Here is a 24,329-nt window from a genome sequence, read left to right on the forward strand (position 1 = left end):
TGGTCATGAAATCAGATACCTTCTTTCATGTACTGAACTTTAAATACATATATTGTGGGTAACTTTTTAAACTGCCCTTTTCCCAGGAGCCTCAACATTACTGCTGATGGTTTTGACAACGATAGCTGTAGAAAGGGATGTAATCTAGGACCTCCACAGTATTCATTTTTGCAACAAATATTCACTTGTTGAATACCAAGAATTTGATAGTTCACAGTCTTAACCTACCTAACAGGATAATCACCTACGTAAATAACCAGCTTCTTTTCAATGTCTAAACAATGAAATGCAAAAAATTAAGTTTATTAGCCAGAATAAATAAATGTGAAAATTTCAGACTTAGCTTATGCTAATTTTAGTATCAAATTTGCAATAACAAAACTGAAGTTACAACAAGAATAACATCTAACATACAGAAAAAATATCTAATGTACATTCCTAAGTAGTAATTATATTCCTGGCAACTTTGTGAAATTTAGTACATATCCAGTACTTTATAAACATACATCTGACATACATGCATGAACAATCACTTAAGAATATTCTATAATTTTGATAAAACATTCCTATATTTTAAATTAGGGCTAATACACATATTTTATTATATGTTATTATATATTAATTTATAAAATTAAAAGAAAGTCAAATTTCTCTACTTCAGAAAGCTAAAATTACGTGCTTCAATATATACTAGAACCCTACAAATTCAACAACTTCATAGTCCATCTAAATCACTATCAATAAGAACCTTGTGAAAGATGTGCAATGGCTATCTCCAAAAAGGAATCCAAACTAAACAAAGGTTATTTAACGATCTCAGGGTACTTAATTTAAAACCAAACGAAGCCAAACCAAACTGAATTACCAGATCACCAGTAGATGCATTAACTTCTAGCTCCATCTGCTGGAGTCACAAAATATTCCAAAATACAATCTGTAACACTATGAAGCAAATAATCCATCATTTTCATCACATAGACAAAAAAACTTCATGAATTTAAAATAGAAAATTGACCAGAGTTCAGCCATACTCATTAATTTCCAAAGTGACAAAACTAAGTTAAAACCAATTATTTCAGTGGAACTGAAGATCTAATCCCAGTGTCAAGAAGTGATATACAATAAAAAAAAATTCTACAAAGAAAGCAGAAAGAAGCCTGAGAGGAAAGACTACAAGTTTGCTTTAGAATAGTGAGTGTTGTGAGAACTTCAGAATTAGAATAGCTTCTTATTTACATAAAAGGAAAACAAAGCAATAGTCATTTTAGCAATGAGTTGCAGAACTTTTTACCTTAATTTTTTACTTTTAACAAAAGCAATGCATGCCTGTTGTAAAGATATTATGCAATGCAAATACCAAAAAAAAAATTTTATAATCCTATCACCCAGAGAAAAACATTTTTTTCAACTTCTATTAACACTCATCTACATCACCTACATTACTAAAAAAGCACTTCACTGTTTGAATCTACCAAAATTTAATTAAGCAAAATCTCCTACTTTAAAAACTAAGATTGCTTTGTATTCTTACTATTATAAACAATATTAACAATACAATTATAAATATAATCATCATCATTCTCCTACCTTCCAATGAAGATTCACTGATATTACAATATCCAGTAACTATAATGTACACATTATAATAAATGAGTAAACCATTGAGACCAATTAACTAGGTACCATTAGTAAATAATAATGGTCTATTAGAATATAAGGACTGACTTTCAGTTTAATAATTATACTTCAGTAAATATAATAGTTATTTTTCTTCTTTTAAGTTTCTAAAAGTTCAATTTTTTTTTAATCTTCTGTGGGACTTGAAAGTGGATAAAGCAACAAATTTTGTTATTGTTCCTTCATGATATCCAAAACAGCATCCTGTCTATTTCTGTTGACAAATCAAAATAAAGCCCACACACCCTGCAAAGACTATTCAGATTCACTGCGGCCATCTTTCAACGAACTGAATTGCAAATTAGGCAATCATGTTATAAATGTGTGTCTCTGGTCATGAGCATGGATAAGAGTTAAGTAAAAGCTGGGCCCCACTGGGGTAAAATATCTCAAAACCTAAAGAATTATTTCCTGACTTTATTAAAAGCTACAACTTAATTCTATCATCGTCCTACCTTCCAGAGGTGTATCACTGTTTGGTTTTCATTTAATTGTAAACTCACATTATATAACGTTGCCATTTTAAAGTGAATGATTCAATGGCATTTAGCACACTCACAATGTTGTACAATCAGTGCCTTTATCTAGTTCCAGGACATTTCCTTCACCCCAAAGGAAAACCCATTGAACAGCTGTGTCACTGTTTTTCAATATATGGAGTGAAGAGTTCCATACTTTTCTACTAATTTTTTAACAGTATACAAGACACACAGTCAGTAAAAATGGGTACTTTCTTTTCTCTGTTCATTTTTTACCTTTATCCTGTTTTAATTATTACAATGAAAATAACAGTCCAAATTTTAGTTAACATTTTAATTTGTCATCTCTGCCCCCTTTGTACCACCCCATAATAAACTAGTTGCTGACATGTCATGGCCCCCACTGAGTGAATGATGGGACATGCCTCACAGCAACCGGGTGACAAGTGACCCAATGGCTAAGAATGTCCATGACCAGAAGGGCACTACCATCCAGCCTCACTCCAGCTCCAGCTCATCATTTTCCTACCTTACATTTTTCAAACCATTTTAATTATCTTTTCATTGTAGACAGAGCTACATCTTGTTACATGATACAGAGATTTAGAGCTCAAGTTAATATTTTATTTATTGATGTTACTAAATTCTGGCCCAGAGAAAAATGGTATCCAAGGTAATGTGGTTATCATGTAATATCTCAAACCCATGTGCCCAAAATCCAAACACTGTATTTAAGCCAAACTAAATATATTTACACATACTAAAGCATTATCAACACATATTTTAGCCTCTAATTCATATGTAATTTACACACTACAGGCACAATCAATCAAAAACTTCCATACTGACAATTTAGTAGGATGTCATTAAATTCCTTTATTTAATGATCTTTTATTAAGGTTGTCAAATTAAGTTCACCTTTACCAAAGTATTCCTAATCTTACAATTAATTGCATTATTCAATAGATCTTTACTGAACATTTTCAGAGTCTAAGTACTGTAGCAGGTGGTCCATGGGAGATTTAGAGAACTTAATACTATTCTGAGTTCCAAAAGAATATAGCATAAATTCACAAAAGGCTTAACCAAGAAAGACAAGTAAGAATTCAAGAACAGCCCACAAATATCACAAGGCAGTACATGATTGGCAAATGAATATGGATGACATAACTACCCTGGGGTGCAGGAAATAATCAGACTTTCCAGAGACAACCACTGGCTCTGAACTGATGCTAATTCCAGGAGACCCAAACCTCATGGTGGTCCGCCAGTCAGAGGAGGGGTGCATGGAGGGCAGATGGTCAGTGGAGGTTTATCTCCAGTCTCACATATCTCACTGTGGGTCCCCAAACTGTTTTGTGGTCATATCCCCAGTTCCAGAATGCACGACTAGAACAGACAGACTCGGCAGCTGGCAGAATCCTTACAAGTGTTCCCTGACCTAAGGCATGAGGGTTACTCTGGTGGGAAAGGCCAAGTGGGGAACGCTGCGACTGCCTGCCTCTAGGACGGGAGCACACCTGAAGGAATACAGCATCTCTCCTGGGAGTGCAGAGATTAGAGCCTCCATAGGGGACTGAAGATGCAGGGCTGGTGACCCCCAGGCCGCCAGAGCAAACAGGTCCTGGAGAAGGGCACTGGATGATCACGACCTTAAAACCAGGTGGTGACTCCAAATGCAGCTGCCGCACCGGGCATGGTCTCCCTGCTTGAGGGAGTAACACACCCCTGGAGCCGGCAAGCAGCTGCTGCGTGCCAAATGCCTCCTGTGCCATCCCTCTCCATGAGCCCACCAGAAGCAGCATGCTTCCAGCGGGCAAGGCTAACTGCACATCACCACTGTCCCCCCTCAGGGGCACCAACACTCCATCCCCACGTCACGAGGTCGTTCACAGGGGACTTGAGCACCTTTCTCTTCCACAGTGTATCACACTGGCCCTTATTATGGTAAGGCTTTGCTGACTGGATCTAGCGGGAAATAAGTGGTAACTACTCTAGGCCTACTGGTAAGATGTTTGCCTATCAGAGGATGGGAAATAATTCTAAGAAAAATTCAGGGGCCTTCCACCTCAGTGAAATTTCCAGGGGTCTATGGGCGTGGGGCACGTAGAGAGTATCTCCTCTAAGGTGAAGGTTCAGCTTTTGCATCTGGCCCCTCTAACATCCAACGGAGACACAGCACTGAGTGGGCCTCTGGGTCTTGGAGGCGCGTCCTCACCTGAGCATGCTCCTCTGGCCCGCTTCAGGTACTGCGATGTAGAGGGGGGTCCGGAACAGGGGCAGGCTCTGCAGCAGGTCCTGGCTGTGCAGACTGTGTTGTCGCTGGCAGGGCCCAGCACACCCGATGGCCCCGGAGGTGTTGGTGCAGGAAGGAGGCTGTCTGGAGCCTTTGGCAGCCCCTCCCGGTGAACCGCAACACAGGCCCTTGGGACTTCGGAGTAAAGCCCTGCCATCTCTGCAAATCACTACTCCGCTTTGGAGAACAGCTCTCAGCCTGTTGCCGCACCTCAGCAGAGGCCGGATGCTTGACCATGGGCCTCCAAGGCACCATGCAACCCGAGCTGCCCACTACGAACAGGTGTGTCTGACCCATCAAGCCATGAAGTTGGGGCACACACAGCAATACCACCACCAGTGGAGTGGTGTATACGTGGCTGGGCCCAAGTACATTAAGTGAAGAGGTGGCCCAAATGCTCGTGGTCCCCACTCCTCCTACCCTGCCTTCTCTCTCCCAACAGGCACCTGTGGCCTCAGGGCAAGTCCCTATGATCAGCTGGCAGAGGAGGAGAAGACGTGGGCCTGGTTCGCAGATGGGTCTGCCCCACGGCAGACACTGCCCCAAGTGGACAGTGACAGTGCCTCAGCCCCTCTCTGGGCACCTCCAAAGGGCAGTGGTGAGGGAGTCCTCCCGGGACACCTGACTGCCCACCTCGCTCAGAAGTGGAGATGGCCAGACACGTGATCCTGTATCCATGGACTGTGCTGATACTGAGGGACAGAGGAAGAGAAAAGAGCCGTGGCCAGTGGTTTGGCTAGACGGGCAGAGACTTGGAAGGAACATAATGGGAAAACTGGTAGCATGGAAATCCAGGCAAGAGGTACGCAGAAATACCTCTCTGAATGGCACAAAAATGTGAACCTATTTGTATCCCACATGACTGCTCACCAAAGGGAGGAGTTTAATAACCAAGGGGACAGGGTAACTTGTTCTGTGGATCCCAGTCAGCCTCTGGCCCCAGCCACCCCAGTCATCACCCAAGGACTCATGAACAAAGTGGTGGGAGGGACGGAGGTGTACACGGGCTCAGCAACATGGACTTCCACTCAAGGCTGACCTGGCTATGGCCACCATTTAGTGCCTAACTGGCCAGCAACAGAGATCAACACAGAGACCCCAGGATGGTACCACTCCCAGGGCGATCAGTCAGTCCCCTGGCAGCAGGCTGACTGCACTCGACCACTCCCATCATGGAAGAGGGAGCACTCTTTTCTTACTGAAACAGACACCTACTTGGATGGATTTGCCTTCTCTGAATACAATGCTCCTGCCAAAACTCCCACCTCTGGACTTTCAGAATGCCTTAGCCGCCATAACGACAACCACACCACACTGCTTCTGGTCAAAGAACTCACTTCAGAGCAAAAAAAAGTGCTATGGTGGGCCCACGGAACCCACTAATCTTACCATGTTCCCCTTACCTGCAGCAGCTGGCCTGACGGAATGGGAGAATGGCCTTCTGAAGATCCATTTACAGTGCCAGTTAGATGGCAATACCTTGCAGGGATAGGTAGGGCAAGGTTCTCCAGAAGGTTGTATATGCTCGGAATCTGCATCCAATATATGATGGTGTTTCTCCCATAACCAGGATTCACAGGTCCAGGAATTCAAGGGTAGAAATGGGAGTGGTATCTATCACTCTCTATTAGCCCTAATAAGACACTAGCAAAATTTCCTGCATCCTGTTCCTGTGACCTTATGCACGTTTAGCCTAGAGATGCTTTCACCAGGAGTCACAATGATTCTGTTACTGGCCACTGGGGCTCCTTGTGCCTCTGAACCAATGACCAAGAAAGGAAGTTCCTGTGCTGACTGGGGTGACTGACTCAAACTGCCAAGGGGACACTGGACTGCTGCTCACAGTGGAGGGAAGGAAGAGCGTGCCTGGAACGCAGCACATCCCTTAGCAGAACCATGCCCTGGGATGAAGGCCAATGGAAAACTACGACGCAGTCTAGGCAGGACTCAAAGTGGCCTAGACCCCTTGGCAATGAAAGGTCTGGATCACCCCACCAGGTAAAGCAAAGGACGTACAACAGGTGCGAGAAGGAGGTGTCAGAACCACCAGCTCTGCTCAGGTGCCCAGTTACAGAAGGAGGACTGCAGCGCCCTGAGTAGTTCCTTGCTGGTGTATGATGAGTATGTGGATGTGTATACGTATATATTGAGCAAATACTTTTTCTTCCTTTCTTATTCCCTTTATCATGTAACATAAGATGTATTTATCGAGTCAAGACTGGAATGCAGCTCTATTTGGCTTCAAAGCAATAAATCACATTGCCTGTAATAAGTAAGCCATTATTTTTAACCACGTTCAGTTTAAAGTTTGTACTTGACAGTTCTTTCCCTCCCTTCTATCATACATTTTGAAATGACTAAAGAAACTAACAGCAAATAAATAAAATAGAACTATGGCTAGTTTTTTAATGTCTTAAGTGGAAGTTGGGTTCTTCTGACATATCCAGATAAACCAAAGTTCTCTTGCTAAGTATTTAAATGAATATTTATTTATTGAAATCATGGGAAGTATAAAAACTACTTCTTGATTAAAAGCCTTTTCACAACTAAAAATAGGAAGTAAAATCTGGTTTTCTGATTTCATTAAGGACTCAAATGGTTTACTGAAGTAGCAAATTATGACGGAAACATAAAAAAGAAAAATCCAAAAATACACTGCAGTAAAAATTAAATCAATAGTTATGATTATAGTAACAATATTTACTAACCATGAATCAGGGAGCCATTCAGCCACTGAATATAGTAGCTCTGAGGAAAGGCAAGCAGGATTTCATTGCTGATTATGGAAAAGGGCAAAAGCAGGACAGCCCCGGCTGAGACAGCGAGCGTGAACGTGCTCAGAAACAACCTGCAAGAGATCAGAGGCACCGTCACTGCCTGCAGCGGCCGGCAGAGGGGAGGCACTCAGAAAGCACACACACTCTGCAGCGTTGTAACTGAAAAAGAACTGTGTAGGAATCTCATTAAGTATATATAGTTGGGAGACAAACAATATACGTATGACCTTCGAACTTCAACTAGACAAACCCCAAAATTCCTTACTCAATGAAAAGATCATTAAATCTAATGAGTGGACCCTACAAGATACATATACTGAAGACGGTGTGCTTCACACATTTTACAAAGAATAAATTATAGTCTCATTCCTCTTTTAAATTTAAGTATTTACTTCACAACTGCATTTAATTAGCAACTTTGGCAATATATGTTAACAGCAACGCAACAACTGTTTCAGGTGAAAAAATACTTGTGGAAGCAGTATGAAAGACTAGTTCACTTAAAATGGTTATTTCAGGGGAAAAAACAAAGCCATTGATCTGCTACCTCTTCCAATGGGTAAAGGTTAAGCAGATTATACTAGTAAACAGCAGGAAACTATTGAACATTGTACTATTAAACAGTATTTAAAACACTCTTGCCATTTTTAAAAATTACGTATCTCCAATTTGTACTGATAAAGATGTTGAAAATAAGTCAAAAAAGAAACAAAGCAGAATAAATATAAAACCTGCTCTCCACATCCCCCAAAAAAGCATATATACACACATGAAAATAGAGGTACCAAAAAAAAAAATCTAGCATCATGTACAGCAATCCCATAAGAGAGTGGGAAAATAAGGGATCTTCACTCTCTCAGTTATACATGTTGAAGAATTTTTACTTTAAAAAGTATTTTTAAGTGACGAGAATGGCAAAGGAAAACGGAAACTCACTAACTTTAGAGATGGACCCTAATTTAATGTCTGTCCCATTAGATTTAATATAGGAAGAACGTGAAAATAAACGTAAGAACATATGAGAAAAAAACCATACACTAAATGCGCAGAACGCACATCTACTAGGGGAACTTCGAGGCCAACGCCACCTTGTGGCGACAAACAGAAGTGTTTCCTACTCAGAAGCCAAACCACTGAGAAACCTCTGCCCAGCAAATCACTGAGTTTTTTAAGGTAGACAAACCGTAAGACACATACAGACACACAATTCAAATCAGAGACGGGACGTCTTACAGTCTGGTTTGTGCTGAATGGACTTCTTTCCTGGGAAAAGCACCAGGACAGGTATGGTCTTAGGCTGCCCCCTGTCAGTTCCAGAGTGACAGCCAGAGACCTTGAGCGAGCTCCCTCAGGCATATCCCCGTGGGTAAGGAAGTGATCCCGACTGCTACAACCCCTTCCTTCCAACTCAGACTGAGCTCAGAGTAACCCCTCACTGCCCAGAGACCAAGCTCAGAGTCACCCCCTCACCGTCCAGGGACCGAGCTCAGAGCCACCCCCTCACCGTCCAGGGACTGAGCTCAGAGCCACCCCCTCACCATGAGGGACTGAGACTCAGAGCCACCCCTCACCGTCCAGGGACTGAGCTCAGAGCCACCCCCTCACCATCCAGGGACTGAGCTCAGAGCCACCCCTCACCGTCCAGGGACTGAGCTCAGAGCCACTCCCTCACCGTCCAGGGACTGAGCTCAGAGCCACCCCTCACCGTCCAGGGACTGAGCTCAGAGCCACCCCCTCACCGTCCAGGGACTGAGCTCAGAGCCACCCCTCACCGTCCAGGCCCTGCCAGCTCTCCTGACCCCTGTGGCCAGGCAGGAGCCCACACCCAGTCACACACCTGCCAGCTCCGAGGCCCACATGCAGGCCAATGGCTTGTGCTCTGTGCCCCTGGGCGCAGCCGGCTCTCCCCCAGGCCCCACACAACACGGGCAGTGGGCCCCCTCAGCACCCTCCTTCCCACTCTTCTCAGGAAAGCCAGGCCCTCTGCTCTCGGCACTCGAGGCACTCTGACCACACATTCAGCGTGAAGTCCGACCACAGTTCCCAAAGAAGAAACTGAGACTGGAAATCTGACAAAGGGATATGCTCACGAGGGCAAACAGATCAAGTGTTTGAATTCACAGGTGATCTGGAAAATCCTGAGTGTATGGTCACCATAACGCAGGCTCTGCCAACAAGAAACCTTTAGGACTTGATACAATTTGGTGTCAGGCTTGGCCCTAGAAATACAAAAAAGATAATGCCACCTTGCGTAACCATCCTGAGCAGCTGCAAGGAGAGCAATTCGTAAAAAGTTGGTGTGATGGAATTAAATGCTGGCAAGGGGTCCTCACGGTAAGTCAAGTTGGAAAAGGGTGACAGTGGTCATAGCTTACATAACTACATAAAAGCACCCCTCAGAACTGAAGGGCGGCTCCAGAAAGGTCACCTTCGGAAAGGGAGCAGATTCTGAGGACAGAAGCAATAGGATTTCCTGTGGGATAGAAGAGGACTGACAGGGGTCAGGGCTGGATCTGAGGATGGAACCGTGGAGTTGACATCGACTCTGGCGGAGAGGGCCAACAGACTGCAGGGGAAACAAGGAACTTGGTCTTCGGCATGTGGAGGCAGGCGCATCACAGAGCAACGCTTCCTGCTTCCCTCTGCAGCCTCCAGGGTGGCCCAGGACTTCAGCCTGCCCCATGCCTGGTCGTGTTCTCTCTGACCTCTGATCATGTGGTGTCTGCCAAGACTCTCCACTCCGAAGTGACTCTTTTCCCTTTAATCAGTAACTGTTTTGTAGGAAGCTTAATCTAGGAAACTAGGAAAGCACCCTGCTCCTTGCCAACCAATGTACCCGTTTCCTGAGGTCTGTGGGCATGGACTCCATGCTGGGTCAGCTGCAGGGAAGCCTCCCATGAGTGGCCTCCACGCAAGAACCTGTCTACACTCTGCACTTGAGAGCTCTAAGGACTTCTGTTCACTCCTCCCTCTATCTCTGCAGGGCCTCCTTCCATCCTCCTCTTCAGTGCCCCCAGGGCCCTCTCAGCAGCAGAGGGCGGGCAAGCTGGCTAGGGAAGAACGGAGACAGCGTGGGCTCACAGCCTTTATTCCACAGCCTGATTTCTGCTGCATGTGCTACTTCACATGCCCAACAGCACTGCGGAGCATGTGGCAGCTCCCATTCAGGCACAGAGAAAACCCATCTTTGTTTCTCAATCTCTTCGGGACTCAAGTTAATCTTGAGTTCAAATTTTGTACCCAGATCTTCCTGACTCTTCAGTTCTCACTCACTCCATCACAGGACCAAAGAAAAAAGTCAGAGAAACACAGAGAGCTCTCTGGGACAGAGCTCAGGGGACACACCAGGTCAGCCTCACTCCCTCACGGGCTCTCCTCCAAGCTTCCGCCAGACTATCGGCGCGCACCCATCTACCTGCAGGAAGGGGTCTCGGGGGCATCACTGCAGTGCTGAGACCGTGTGCCAGGAGAGCCCAAAGCCCTGCAGACAGTAAAGGAGAACAGGTAAAGGAGGTAGGGCGGCTCCTGGGCATCACAAAGGAGTGGCACAGGCCCGTTCTCATAAAACCCCGCACGTTAAAGCCCAAGTGATATGCTCTTGCCCATTTGTAAATCACTGACCCACAAATGCATATGAGATTTACCACCAAAAGGAGACACAGACTAAACAGAAAGGGACAGGCACACATCTCACAGGTACTTCCTACCCAGACAATTAATTTCACTGTCAAAAGCCTTAGAATCCACCCATTAGACGGTGAGTCACTGGAGCTCTCTGAGGTAAGTAAATGATTCTGTTTTTACAGGAGCAATAATACAGACAGAGAAAAATGATGACTCAAGATTTGTACAAATAAAATGAAATAAAATAATAAAATAATAAAATAAAATAAAATAAAGCCCCTAATCCTGTAAATTTAAGTCATAAAGTTATGGACCTAAGTTTTAAACCCACAGAGCAAGAATTCCCTGAATGAAGTTACATTTGTTTTCCCTAGAGTATTTAAAATAAATTACCTAATCTAGTCCATTAGGGTGTACTTATATTCATTTTTCAGTTTTGACTCATGTCATTTGTTAGTTCTTTAAAATTCTTTTGGAGGTGAGATTTACACAACATGAAATTACCATTTTAAAGTGAACAATTCAGAGGCATCTAGTATACTCACAGTATTGTGCAACCACTACCTCTTCCCAGTTCAAGAACATTCCATCACCCCAAAGAAAAGACCATGCCCATTAAGCAGTTGCTCCCCACTCTCCCCTTCTTTCAGCCCCTGCCTTTGATAGATATGCCTCTTCTGGGTATTTCTAATGGAATCAGACACTATGTTACTTTTGGTGTCTGGCTTCTCTCACTCAGTGTACGTTTCTGGCGATGTGAGTACTTCACTGCTTTTCATGGCTGGGTAACAGCCCGATGTATGTGCAAGCATGTGTAAGTACATGCAGTCTCTCTCTCCCTCCTCCCTTGCCTCACCTCCTATCCCCACTCCTCTCTGCGAAGATGCATAACCTGATACTCATCATGAAGAAACAAACCCAAATAACTGGGCTGTAATCTTCAAAAGTATCAAGGCCAAGAGAGTCAGGGGACTACTGAAGGAGCATTTCAGTCTGAAGGAAAGTAAGGTTCAGGACACCCAAATGCAGTGATTCTAAACTGGATGCGTCTGCTGCAAAGGGCATTGCTGGGACCTTGTAAATCCGAATGGGGCCCAAGTAGTACTATCAGTTTCAGTATCCAGGTGCCTGAGCAGTAGATGTGTAGGAGAATGCACTCTTCATGAATTGTACACAATGTGTAGGAGAATGCATTCTTCATGAATTGAGGAAACACAGCAGCAGGTTGGCAACTTCTCAAACTGTTCTGGGGGGAAAAGCTCTTTTTATTACACTTCTAAGTTCTCTATAAGTTTGAGACTATTGCAAAGAATTGTAAAGTATCAATTTTTTTTTAAATCTTGGAACATAGATACTCTCATATGTAGGTATATCTGTGTAATTTCACATTTTAATCCAGCAAAATCTGATAGATAGGAATTCACTGCTTTCTATAAAAAAAAAAAACTCAAAAAATACAGGGTGTTTCTGTCCTATCTCATCAGCCTCTGTGGGGTAAAGGCACGGCCTGGGCCCACACCCCACCCACAACAGGCCAGCACTCAGTGGGTCACAACAGGCATCTGCTCCTGCCCCAAGAGGCCAGTCTGTGCAGACTATTCAGAGACCAGTTTTCTTTCTTGCGGCCAAACAATGTTCCCAACTATAAACCCATTTCCTGCTTAAATCCACTGAAGATAAAATCTGTTGGCTCCTTAAATAAGTGAATTTTAACAGGAGATAATCTTCAATTATCCATGTATCTTTGCTTTTATGTATGTGCTTCTGAGGACAGGATTAATATAATAATGATATTTTAATATTTTGGGGTGAATTTTTTCCACATTTATGCCCAAAAGTGAGAATTCAATTTTGAGAATTTATGACTTCAGAATTAGAAACAGAACAACTGAACTTTAAAATACATACGAAATCCTGTTGACTATGGCATCTTCATCTTCTTGTTCATCTGCAAAAATGTTTAAGGTATTAATATTTTTCATCTTCTGATAAAATGTGTCATTAATTATAAGAAAATACAAACAAAAACATAAATTTGAAGCAATTACTGAATAGCAATGATTTTCAAAACACGCTGCTTACTTCGACATGGATCCAAATTTAAATCTCATTAAATTAGATGGGGTGGGACACAGAGAATATGGTGTGGTGGCTGACCAAAAATCCCGATCAGCAAAACTACCATTTACTATATACCAAATATGTAGTGCTCAGGAAAATAAAATTTAGTAGACCCCTAGCACCACTATGAAGTTAATTGTTTTACAGTGCAAGTGAAATTGCTACTGAATGAAATCTTCTGGTTAGTAATATCCAACAAAACTTTCTACAGTAAAATTAGAGTTCAGAATTCCAGGACTCATGTACTGTCTATAATTTGGATTTGTCATTAGTAGCAGTGATAATGAGGATTCTGTGAGGCCATCCTGAAACACCTTGGATACCACTGCCAACATACTTCATAATCATTGTTCAGGTTACAGACAGAAATGCATCAAGTTTTGTGTATCTTTTCTACATAGCCAATGGCCCTTTCTCCAGCAGTCACTCACCCTCCCCTCCCCTCTCTCGTGGCTGATAGCCCTCCCCTTTGTCATCCCACATACTTACCATCTAAAGAAACCATGATCCAATTACAAGAATATGCCCAACACCCCTGGCCCTTCCTGCTCAGTACCTAACAGGTTGTCCTCAAAGGCTCTCTCTGTAGGTCTCTGGCATTCTGAGCACACACCTGCTCCAGTGTCAATGGCTTATTTGGGCCATTCTTAATCTGGTCTCCATTCTGAGTTTCTGATTGCCCAAAAGAGCTTTACAGCCAAAGGGACGACAAAATAACAGTCAAATGAACTTTTACACTGTCGTATCCATATCCAATCAACCACCAAATCGTGAAGAATGTTTTAATAGCTTCATACCCATTTCAATTGTACTCCCCACACTCTACCAACCAGGCCCTCATCACCCTGCCCACCATCATTCTAAAAACCAGCTACTAAATCTCCACTTTTCTTGTTCATCTTCTCCTAATTTCCTTTAAAACAATACATATATATTTATTAATTTTCTCTCTCTCCCTCCTTCTGTGTCCATAAATCTATGAAAACTGATACCAAACCTTCTTTAAAAATAGCTAAGATGTGATCTTGGATCTGTGGGTTTTCAAGACTCTGAGAGATTAAAGAACCTAAGGAGTCTTTCAGCATAGTCACAGAGCCAAGTAATAGTGCTAAAATAATGCACGAGAGCAAGCACTACTTCCCAACTGCCTTCAAAAGTCTAGTAAGTTTAACAGGATAACATAGTATAAAGAAGTCTTCAGTATTCATATGGCACCTTCTATTAGCCAACATCACAAGTAGAAAACCCTGCAATTTCTAGAAAATAGCTGAGATTTAAAAGGAGGCAGTAAGGCAACTGCCTAGGTACTTATAAAACCCTGACACAAAAAACTGTGACTTGGTCACCACAAAGTTCATTTTTTAAAAACATAGTGGTCCATCCGGCTAGGTAAGGACACACATGAAATAATAAAAGGATAACATTATTTGTAATTGAATACTTGATGATATTATGGAAATTCTAATTCTATATTGCTTTAGAGAAAAGAAAGATATTCTAGCAGTCAGAGAAAGGATCAGGCCACGGTATGTTCCATCAGAGCCAGTCACAAGGAACCAAATATCTTAAGGGATTCTGGGATTTCCCACATGCGGAAGAGCCCCACACTGTTCTCGGCTGGACACAGAATGACGATAAACAAATTCCCTAGAGGTTATTTTTAGTGCTCTTAGTCGCAGGGCAACTGCCTGCTCCAATCATGAGCACAGTGAACATGCCACCACACTGATGGGCACAGAGCAGACAGACCACAAACTTGATAAGATCATCTAAGTTATTATGACAATGATGCTACTTGCCTGATTTTCTCTTGTATCTTGTGATGATGAAGTAGGAAGCAACATAGAGAACGGCAAAGAGAAGGAAACATATCTGGAAAAAAAATTAAACGGATCACTTACATTTGTTGCGTATCTTTTTTTAAATTACAGAAGATACACCTTTGATATTTATGGTAAAAAAGGATTAAATCTATAAAAGGTAAAAATTTTAGATATTTTGCTACTACAGTTTTGATAAAATATTAATTTACATGAACTACTCAATTAACCTGTTTAATACTATTACTGGGAAAAAATGAAGTGTAGTGGAAATTATTTTTTTACCAAATTGTTTTCAAAATCATGTGGTCGTGTAAAAAACCAGACCATCACCAACAATTCTGAAAAATAAAGTCAATGAGAGGCTACCACAAAATATTAAAAATACCATAAAGCTTCAATAAAGAAGAGTGTGCTGGCACCAAAACTTGATGATCAATGAAACAGATTCTATTACATAAAAATGTATATAATATGGTTATACATACAAGAGGCATCACAAATCAGTGTGTAAGGGGGAGAATTATTCAAAAATATATCACATATCAAAATAAACAGCAGTTGAAGGGGAAACTTTTTAAAGCATTAAATTAAAATTGAATTCCATTTAATTTCTATCAGATCTAGAGGATGACAGGTAAGAAAGGATTGGTCAAAGAGCAGGAGACCTCACTATCGCCAAAGACCAGATATGTTAGAAATAAAAATATGGACCATGGCAAAAACTGCACGAAGACTCTCAAGCGAAGCCATGCCAGGTGCTGACAGTCTGGGAGCACCCTACATGTGGATTTCTGAAGAAGGGTTGCAGCCAAATGACTGAAAGCCATCTTAGATCTAGGTGGTGGACACCCACTGTACAATGTGATCTAGAAATAACAAACTATGAATGGAAAGGAAGACAATAAGCCTGTTACCAAAGGTCTCCCAAAGCACATGGGAGAGTGAGAGCAGACAATACTGACAGCGACCAAAAGAGCAAAGAGTCAAGAACATCAGGGACAGCCTGCTGCTGGGGCTTGTCAGGGACTCCAGCAGACACGAGAATATCACACCTTCACCACCCCCTCCCAAAACCCACTGGAGATGGGAGATGAGTCAGAAAGGAAAACCAGCTATTGGTGAAGAAATGTAAACAGAGGGAATATTCTAAGATGATGAGGATCAGAGGAAAACTGTTTACCACGGAACGGAAGTCTGAGTAGCGCTGGGAGAGCATGGAAAGAAAGTGATGGCAGAAACACTGTGAATTATGTGGTTAAAGACAGGGAGATCATTCAGTCCAAGGACTTAGTATTTATAGCAGAGGCTAAATGGATTTCATTCACTCAGCGATCATTAATGTGGGCTTACTGCATACCAGGCACTCTTGCAAGACCTGAGAGCACACAGTGAACAAAATGAAGCCCCTGCCCTCACTGAGCTCACATCACAGAAGAAAACAGATGATAAATAAATAAATGTACAGTGTCAGGTGATGTTTACAGGGTTAGGGGTTAGTGGAATAGGGAGGGCCAGAGGGGTGAGGGGGCACACCTCACTAATAAGGTGACATCTGAGGAACAGCCGTGAGAGCAGGTACCCCGAGGGAGAGCACCCAAGGCAGGAGAAACAGCAGTGCCAGGTCAGGCGGGGAAGGCTCTGGTGTGCCCAGCCAACCAGGGCACAGGAGTGAGGTGAGGCCACACAGAATTCTGTAGACATGTTGGTTCTCACACATAGCAAAGTGTTGGTTTTTACCCTGAATGAGATGGGAATCCACTGCAGGATTCTAAACAGAACAATAATATGATCTGACATTGCAAAAGGCTCACTCTAGTTGCAAGGGGGAAAATAACTTGGAAGGGGACACAGAGACGAGATAGGAGTTTCCTGCAATCACCCAGGAGAGAGGTCACTTAGACCTGTGTGAAGTAGAGGTGTTAAGAAGTCATCAAGTTCCAAAAAAAGGTGTCAAGTTGCAAGCAGGTTTTGAAAGAACACTTGACAGGACTTGTAGGGATAAACACAAGGTTCTTCATCTGAGAAACTGCAAAGACAGAGCAGCCATTTCCCGAATCAGGGAAGATTATGAGTAGAATAGTTGTGAGGTGGAAATAAGTAGTCTTCACTGTTGAATTTGAAATACATAGTATTTATTCAGGTGGAGAGGTTGAATGGGCAGTTGGATATAATAATCTATACAGTTCAAGGGAAGGAGCCAGGCTAGAAATGTTTTTAAAGGGGTGGGGGTGGGGGATGATCGGCAGGTAGATATTTAGAGCCCTGAGACTACAAGAGATCTCCATCCTAGGGAGTGAGTGCAGCCAGAGAAGTCTGAGAACAGAGCCCTGAGGCTCTCAAATCTTTAGAAGTCCACTTGACAGAAGGATCGGCCAAAGCTCAGAGAAGCAGCATCAGCAGGCAGCAGGCACACGGGACGGTGGTGTCCTGGAAGCCCAGGGAAGAAAGTCTGTCCGGGAAAAGGGAATCACCGACGTGCCGGCTGCTGCTGGCAGGCCCAGGGACACGAGCACCGAGAGCTGACGGCTGGATTTAGCAACATGCAGGTTATCGGTGACCTTGACAGAGCTGTTTTTCTTGAGAGGTAGAAGCAAACCCTGACTGAAACGGATCAAGAGAGAAGAACTGGAAACAAAGTGCAAGGGGATGCTGTTCCCAGGGGTTTATGGTAAAGGGACCCAAAGGAGGTGGGAAGGGGGATGTGAAGCTGAGGGGGACTTTCAGTGAGGAAAGTTACAGATGATTGCAGAAATAATACAGTAAAGAAAAAAATCACTGATACAGAAAAGAAAAGGGAGAGCAGCTGAAGCAATGTGCTCAGGTTGAGGGGTGAGAGAGGAAACACACCCCACAGGAGCAAAGCAGGAGGGGCGGGGGGAGGAAGAGCAGGAGAAGACAGAACACTTGAGGTCCGTTGCAGGTAGGTAAGTAGATGTACAATGGAAACATAAATGTATTTCTCTTGTGATGGCTTCTGTTCACTCTGTGAAATAGGAGCAAGTTCACCAAATAGGAGTGAAACATGGAGTGTAGGGACAGAAGACACTAGGTCACACAGGAGAATGGGAGAAAAGTGGAGTAGAAGAATGTAATAGACGTGAGAGCCGAGGTGGGACGAAATGGCCTTTAGTTACAGGCAAGTCCAGGCTAAAGCAGTCAGCAACCCAAGAGGCCTGATGGTGCCATCCAACCTGACAGCCTGATTCCGAGATGCTGAAGCAGATGCCGGTAGAGTCCCCAAGAACTGTCAGGGGCTTGGAGATTCTAACAGGCTTTCTATTCTCTCTCTGCTCCTTTACAGCTGATTCTTGCAGACTTCGACCTGCCACCACTCACTTTTCCAACCACTAGTCTGATGCCACGCCTACTGACCACTCCAAGTGCGCTGGCAATGGTCAGTGATGACCTAGCAGCCAAATCACACTTTCACAATTTTACTTGACCTCTAAGCAGCAACCTGCATGTCAGCGATGGTCCTCCTCAGATTGTTCCCCAGTCTCTGTCACCAGCTTCCCCTTGCCTGCCAGCCTCAAACACTCTTCTCTTCTATTACTTCTGGCTGAACCAGAACTCTATTCTCATTCAACAAGCTCTTCAAGGGTTTTAACCATCAACCCCAGAAATCCCTGGACCACAGTTTGAGAACCACTGGTTTAAGGGTGTTAGCAAAGTGAGTGGGCTGGTCGGCCATGAAACCAAAGTAGATTGGGAGAAAAGTGAAACCAAGAGGTGATTGCAAGAGTAGGGAAGTCAGTCAACTGAGGTTCCCCGGAGAGAAGCAGCTGTAATAAACACACGTGAGCAAGGAAAGTGGAAAAAGAGAAGGCTGTTTTTTAAAGGACATTCAGGATTTTTAAAAATTAGTGTTTAGAGCTGGAGAATGGTAGTTTCAGGAACCCCTGGGATTTAGTACAGAAGGCTAGATGAGAAGGCATGAAAGTTAATGGACAAAGGAAATCAAGGAACTAAGACACATAGCATGGAATGAAAAGAGTAATAGAATCAATTCACTTAAGAGCAGAAATAAGGCTAACCAATCACAAAAACAAATGTTAAGTATTGCAAATTTGGAAGTAAAAGTTACCTGCTATGAAAACAAAAATACAACTTTAACAGAATGAAACAAAAACCTCAGTAATGGTTAGACAGTTTTTCTACTTCCAAAGCTGGGACTAGAGGCAGATGCCCTCCTCTGAGATCCAACACAGGGTGAGGGAATGACAGCAAACTATCGTGGTGCCTCCTGTCCTGTGTCTTTTAACTTGTGCTTCAATAAAGGTAAAACAATATTTCCCCACAAATAACACTGAGACCTTTAACAAGAGGTAAATATTTTATTTTTCAATATTATCAAAGTAAATTTCAATATTACACTTTATTACTTATTCTTAAGATTTTTCAGATTCTATATAGTCTTACGTTGCAAATCACCAGCAAAAAAATTATTTGAACCCCTTCTGAGACCCAGACTCCAGAAAAACATAAGAACAGATTTATTTGAGAGGAGCTGGCACCAGAGCCAGTTGCCACTCACTCTGTGTCCTTTGGACTCCTTATTTCAAACACAACTATTCTACCACACAGTTCCCTTTCTGAATCCCCACAATACTCCCAGTTCACCTATGTTAGCACAATTGATTTCCCTAAATGTTTCATGTAAATAAAACTTGTCTCCTAAACTATTTATTATATATATTTTAGGTATATTAGAGATACTGACAAACAGGAACTATCATATATCTCCTGAATCTTCCTGAGTGTTTAAATAATAAAACAAACAGAGGAAATCATACTCCCTTCCTGCTGCTACTGGGTCCTTAGCCTCCATCAGACCTGATTAGGGCAAAGGGAAGATGCTTTGAACTGGAAGAAAGGTGGAAGTTCAAGCTAGAATGGACTTGATTATCAACATGTGGGGTGACCACAAAGCTATGGGACAGTCCAAGTTGTCATCAGAGGTAGGGAACAGAGACCCAACAAAGTGTCCTTGCAAGCAACGGTGGAAGAAAATTAAGATGCCTTACAATTATTTCCTACCAAGTTTACCCATGCAATGAACAACATTAAGTACTGACATCTTAATGATATTGAATGTTCCTCCCATGAAGGTGGATTATCTCTCCACCATTAATTTAGACCTTTCTTTTTTTTACCAGAATACGTAGTTTTCCTTATATAGATCTTATACATATTTTGTTAGCTTTATATCCAAGCATTTCTTTCTTCTAATTTTTTTGTGCTAATATAAATGGTATCATGTTTTAATTTCAAATTCCAATTTTTCATTGCTGATATACAGGAAAGCAATCAACTTTTGTATATTAACTTTGTATCTTGAAACCTTGCTATAATAACCTATTAGTCCCAGGGATTTTTTGCTGTTAATGTTGTTGACTCTGAGATTTTCTTCAGACAGCCATGTCATCTGAGAACAAAGACAGTTTTATCTATTTCTCCCAGTCTGTATGCCTTTTCTTGTCATTGCATTAGCTAAGGCTTAGGATGCCATGCTGAAAAGCAGTGGTGAGAGGCAACAGCCTTGCCTTGTTCTTGATCTTAGCGGGAAAGCTCCTAGTTTCTCACCATTAAGTATGTTCGCTGTAGGTATTCTGTGGATGTTCTTTATCAGGTTGAGGAAGTTCTCATCTATTCCCAGTTTACTGAGAGCTTTTATCATGAATAGGTGTTGTTTTGTCAAATGCTTTTTCAGCATCTCCTGAACCAGATCACATCATGTTTCTTCTTTAGTCTGTGGATATGATGGATTTACACTAAGTGATTTTTAAGCGTATAAGAGCCTTGCATACCTGGTGTAAACCCCATTTGTTCATGGCGTATAACTGTTGCAATTGTTTTTTTAGTATGTTCTTGCAAAATTGAGCATTTATGCTCATGACAGATACTGGTCTGTAGTTTGCCTCTATTGCAATGTCTTTGTCTGATTTTAGTATTAGGTTAATGCTGGCCTCGTAGAATGAGTTAGGAAGTAGTGCCTCTGCTTACATTTTCTGTAAGAGATTGCACAGAACTGATACCAGTTCTTCCTTATATGTTTGGTAAAATTTACCCATGAAACCATCTGGAACTGGTGTTTGGAAGGTCAATGGATGATTCAATTTATTTAGTAAATATAGACCTACTCAAATTATGTTTCTCCTTGTGGGAGTTTCAGTAGATTGTATCTTTGAAAGAATCTGTCCATTTTCATGTAAGTTTTCGAAATTGTGGGTACAGAGTTGTTCATAATATTCCTTTAGTACCTTTTTTATGTACTTGGAGTCAGTGGTAATGGCCTTTCATTTATTAGTAAGTTGTGTTTTCTCCCTTTTTTTCTCGGTTAGCCTAGCTAGAGCTTATCAAATGTATTGACATTTTCTAAGAACCAGCTTTTGATTGTGTAGATTTTTAAAATTGATTTCTTGTTTTCGATTTCACTGATTTCTACTCAATTTCTAATTTTTTTTTACATACTTTGGAATTACTTTGCTCTTCTTTTACTAGTTTTCTAAGGTGAAAGCTTAGATTATTGATTTCAGATTTCTTTTTTCTAATATACCCATTCAAGACTACAAACTCCCCTCTAAGCAGTGCTTTTGCTGCATCCCATAAATTTTAATCAACTACATTTTCATTTTCATCAAGTTAAAAATGTTTTTAATTTCTCTTAATACTTCTTCGACCTATGTGTTATTTAGAGGTTATTTAATCTCCAACTACTTTGGAGCCTTCCAGGTGCATATCTGTTATTAATTTGTAGTTTAACTCTATTGTGATCTGTGAGTAAACAGTGTGATTTCTATTCAAGTCTGTTAAGGTGTGTTTTATGGCCTAGAATGTGGTCTAACTCGGTGAATGCTCTGTGCAAGCTGGAAAAAAATGCATATTGTGCTGCTGTTGGATAAAGCAGTCTACAAGTATCAGCTAGAGCCAGCTAACTGGTGGTACTATTCACTTCAACTACAAACGCTCACGGACTTTCTGCTGCTAGACCCGTCATACTGATAGAGAGGGTGCTGCAGTCTCCAGCTGTTAACAGTGGACTCATCCACTTCTCTTTGCTGGTCTATCAGTTTTACTTATACGCTTTGATGCTCTATTGTTAGGCACATACACATGAAGGATTGTCATGTCTCCTTTGAAAGCTGACCCATTATCATTTCATATTACCCCTTTTATCCCCAATTATCTTCCTTGCTCTGAAGTCTGCCTTATCAGAAATTAATCCACACTCCAGCTCTGTTCTTTAGTGTTAGCATGGATATCTTTCTCTGCCCTTTACAATGTCTTTATATTTAAAATGGATTTCTTATAGACAACATAACCCACGCTGAAAGACTGTCTCTTAATCAGTACATGTAGACCATCCCCATTTAATGTGATCATTGATATTGTTGCTTTAATATTTATCATAGTTTTAACTATATTCTGCTCATTGCCCTGGTTCTTTGTTTCTATTTTTTGTCTTTCGGTCTTTTTTTGCCTTCTTCGATTTTAACTGAGCATTTTATATGATGCTATTTTCTCTCCTCTCGTAGTGTATCAATTATACTTTTAAAACACTTTTTGGTGGTTGCCCCCGAGTCTGTAATTTACATTTTACATCTTATCTGAGTCTACTTTCGAATAATGCGATAGTGCTTCCTGGTTAGCTCATGTACCTTCTAACACAGTGTCCCAACCCCTCCCTCCTGTCCCGTTAACACTACTGTTCTTCATTTCACTGACCCATAAGCTATAATTACTGAATACATTGCTGCTATTACTTTCAATAAACTGTTATTTGTTAGATTAGTAAGAAAATATTTTATTCTACCTTTATTTATTTATCTAACACTCTTCCTTTTTAATGCAGATCTGAGTCTCTCGCCTACATAAATTTTTCTTCTTAGTAAGCAAGCCTACTAGCAACTTCACTCAAATTCTGTTTGTCTGAAAGTTTTTATTTCTCCTTTATATTTAAAGGAAAATTTTTCTGGATACAGAATTCTAGGTTGGTGGATTTGGTTTTTTCTACTAACATGTTTATTTCACTCCTCTCACCTGCATGATTTCTGAAGAGCACTCTAGTATAATTCTTAAACTTTCTTTATAAGGTGTTTTTGTTCTTTTGATTTCTTTCCTCTGTTCTTGTCCCTGATTTTCTGCAGATTAAAAATGATATGCCTACACAGATTTTTTTTTTATTTATCCTGTTTGGTGGCCTCTGAGCTTTCTGGATCTATGGTTTGGTGCCTGTGCTAATTTTTGGATAATTCTCAGCTATTATTGCTCCAAATATTTCTCCTCTTCATTTCTTTCTTCTCTTTCTGGAATTCCTAATACCTGCATGTCTTAACTTTTGTAGTCATCCTACAGATCTTGGCTCTTCTGTTCCCTTTTATATTCTTTTTCTTCTGTTTTTCAGACTTGGAAGTGTCTATCAACAGATCTTCTAGCTCATTTACTTTCTTTGGTCATGTCTGGTCCACTGATCGGCCTCAAAGGCATTCTTCATTTCTACAGGCTATTTGTTTCTCCCATTCCTTTTGATTCCTTCTCAAAGTTTCCATCTCTCTACTTACATTACCCATCTGTTTTTACATGTTGTGCATTTTCTCCATTACAGCCTGTTAATCGGTTACTTTAAATTTTGGTTTATAATCCCCAAATCTTTGTTATATCTAGGTCTGGTTCTAATGCTTGCTTTGTCTCTTCCAACTGTTTTTTTTGCCTTTTAGCATGCCTTGTAGTTGTTTTTGTTGAAAGTTAGACATTATGTACAAGGTAAAAGGACTGAGAGAAATGGTCCTTCACTGTGAAGCTTCATGTTCACCTGGCTGTGAGTATGGCTGTGTTCTCTCTTTGCTGTTGCAGATGTCAGAGGCTAGAATCTCCTCTTTTTTGTCTCCCCCATTACCTCTGGTCTTCTTGAAAGACTTCTTAACAGAGTCTGACTGCACTTCTTTTAGCTGTAATTTCCTACAACCACAATGAAGTGGTTCATAAATGGAATGGTAAGAGATGCCCCTCAAGGGGCAGGCCTTTGTCAAGGTGAAGAAGATCCTAAATAGTTACTTTCCCCCTCCCCCTGTTGGAACCACAAGGGGATGTTTTTCTGATTTTTCACCCTGAGAACTGATGGAACCCCTAGAGGTAAAAACCATGAAAGAGCAGGGGCACCCCCTAAGACTGGACCTCTATAGTTTCTAACTCCCTAGCTAGTCCACACTAAGCCTCATCCATTAACTGATTACGATTTAAGTGTTCCCACCAGTACTGGCTACAGCAGCAGGTTTCTGCTATAAAGGCTTCTGTTCTGAATAAACTGTAATTCCAGGCATCCATCTCTCTCTCCAGTTTTCAAGGCAGCAGTTTGCTCTCTGATCTCAATTCTCTGTGGATCTAAGAAGAGCTGCTGATTTTCAATTTGCTCACCTCTTTTTGTTGTTGTGAGAATGGGAGTACTTCCAAGCTCTTTTCATGCTGGACTGGACACCAGAAGTCACTATGTTACCTTTCATGTGGTTTTATCTTCTACCTTTAGGTCTTTTAT

At 41.7% G+C, this 24,329-nt stretch overlaps 1 protein-coding gene across 3 annotated transcripts in view; it reads right to left on the reverse strand.

The window, feature by feature from the left end:
- LMBR1 (limb development membrane protein 1) overlaps nucleotides 1-24,329 on the reverse strand; it is a 139,024-nt gene that overhangs the window by 95,848 nt on the left and 18,847 nt on the right. For 2 of the 3 annotated variants that reach the window (XM_036899475.2, XM_057504942.1), the window contains exons 2-4: nucleotides 14,774-14,846; nucleotides 12,762-12,801; nucleotides 7,161-7,300 (exon numbers count right to left, since the gene is read on the reverse strand). In XM_036899475.2, coding sequence (XP_036755370.1) covers nucleotides 7,161-7,300; nucleotides 12,762-12,801; nucleotides 14,774-14,846 — 253 coding nt within the window. Of the gene's footprint in view, nucleotides 1-7,160; nucleotides 7,301-12,761; nucleotides 12,802-14,773; nucleotides 14,847-24,329 lie in introns of those variants that run through there. The other variant, XM_057504943.1, reaches the window with a different exon arrangement.

The sequence above is a fragment of the Manis pentadactyla genome, chromosome 7, assembly GCF_030020395.1.
Source record: "Manis pentadactyla isolate mManPen7 chromosome 7, mManPen7.hap1, whole genome shotgun sequence".
Lineage (NCBI taxonomy): Eukaryota > Metazoa > Chordata > Mammalia > Pholidota > Manidae > Manis > Manis pentadactyla.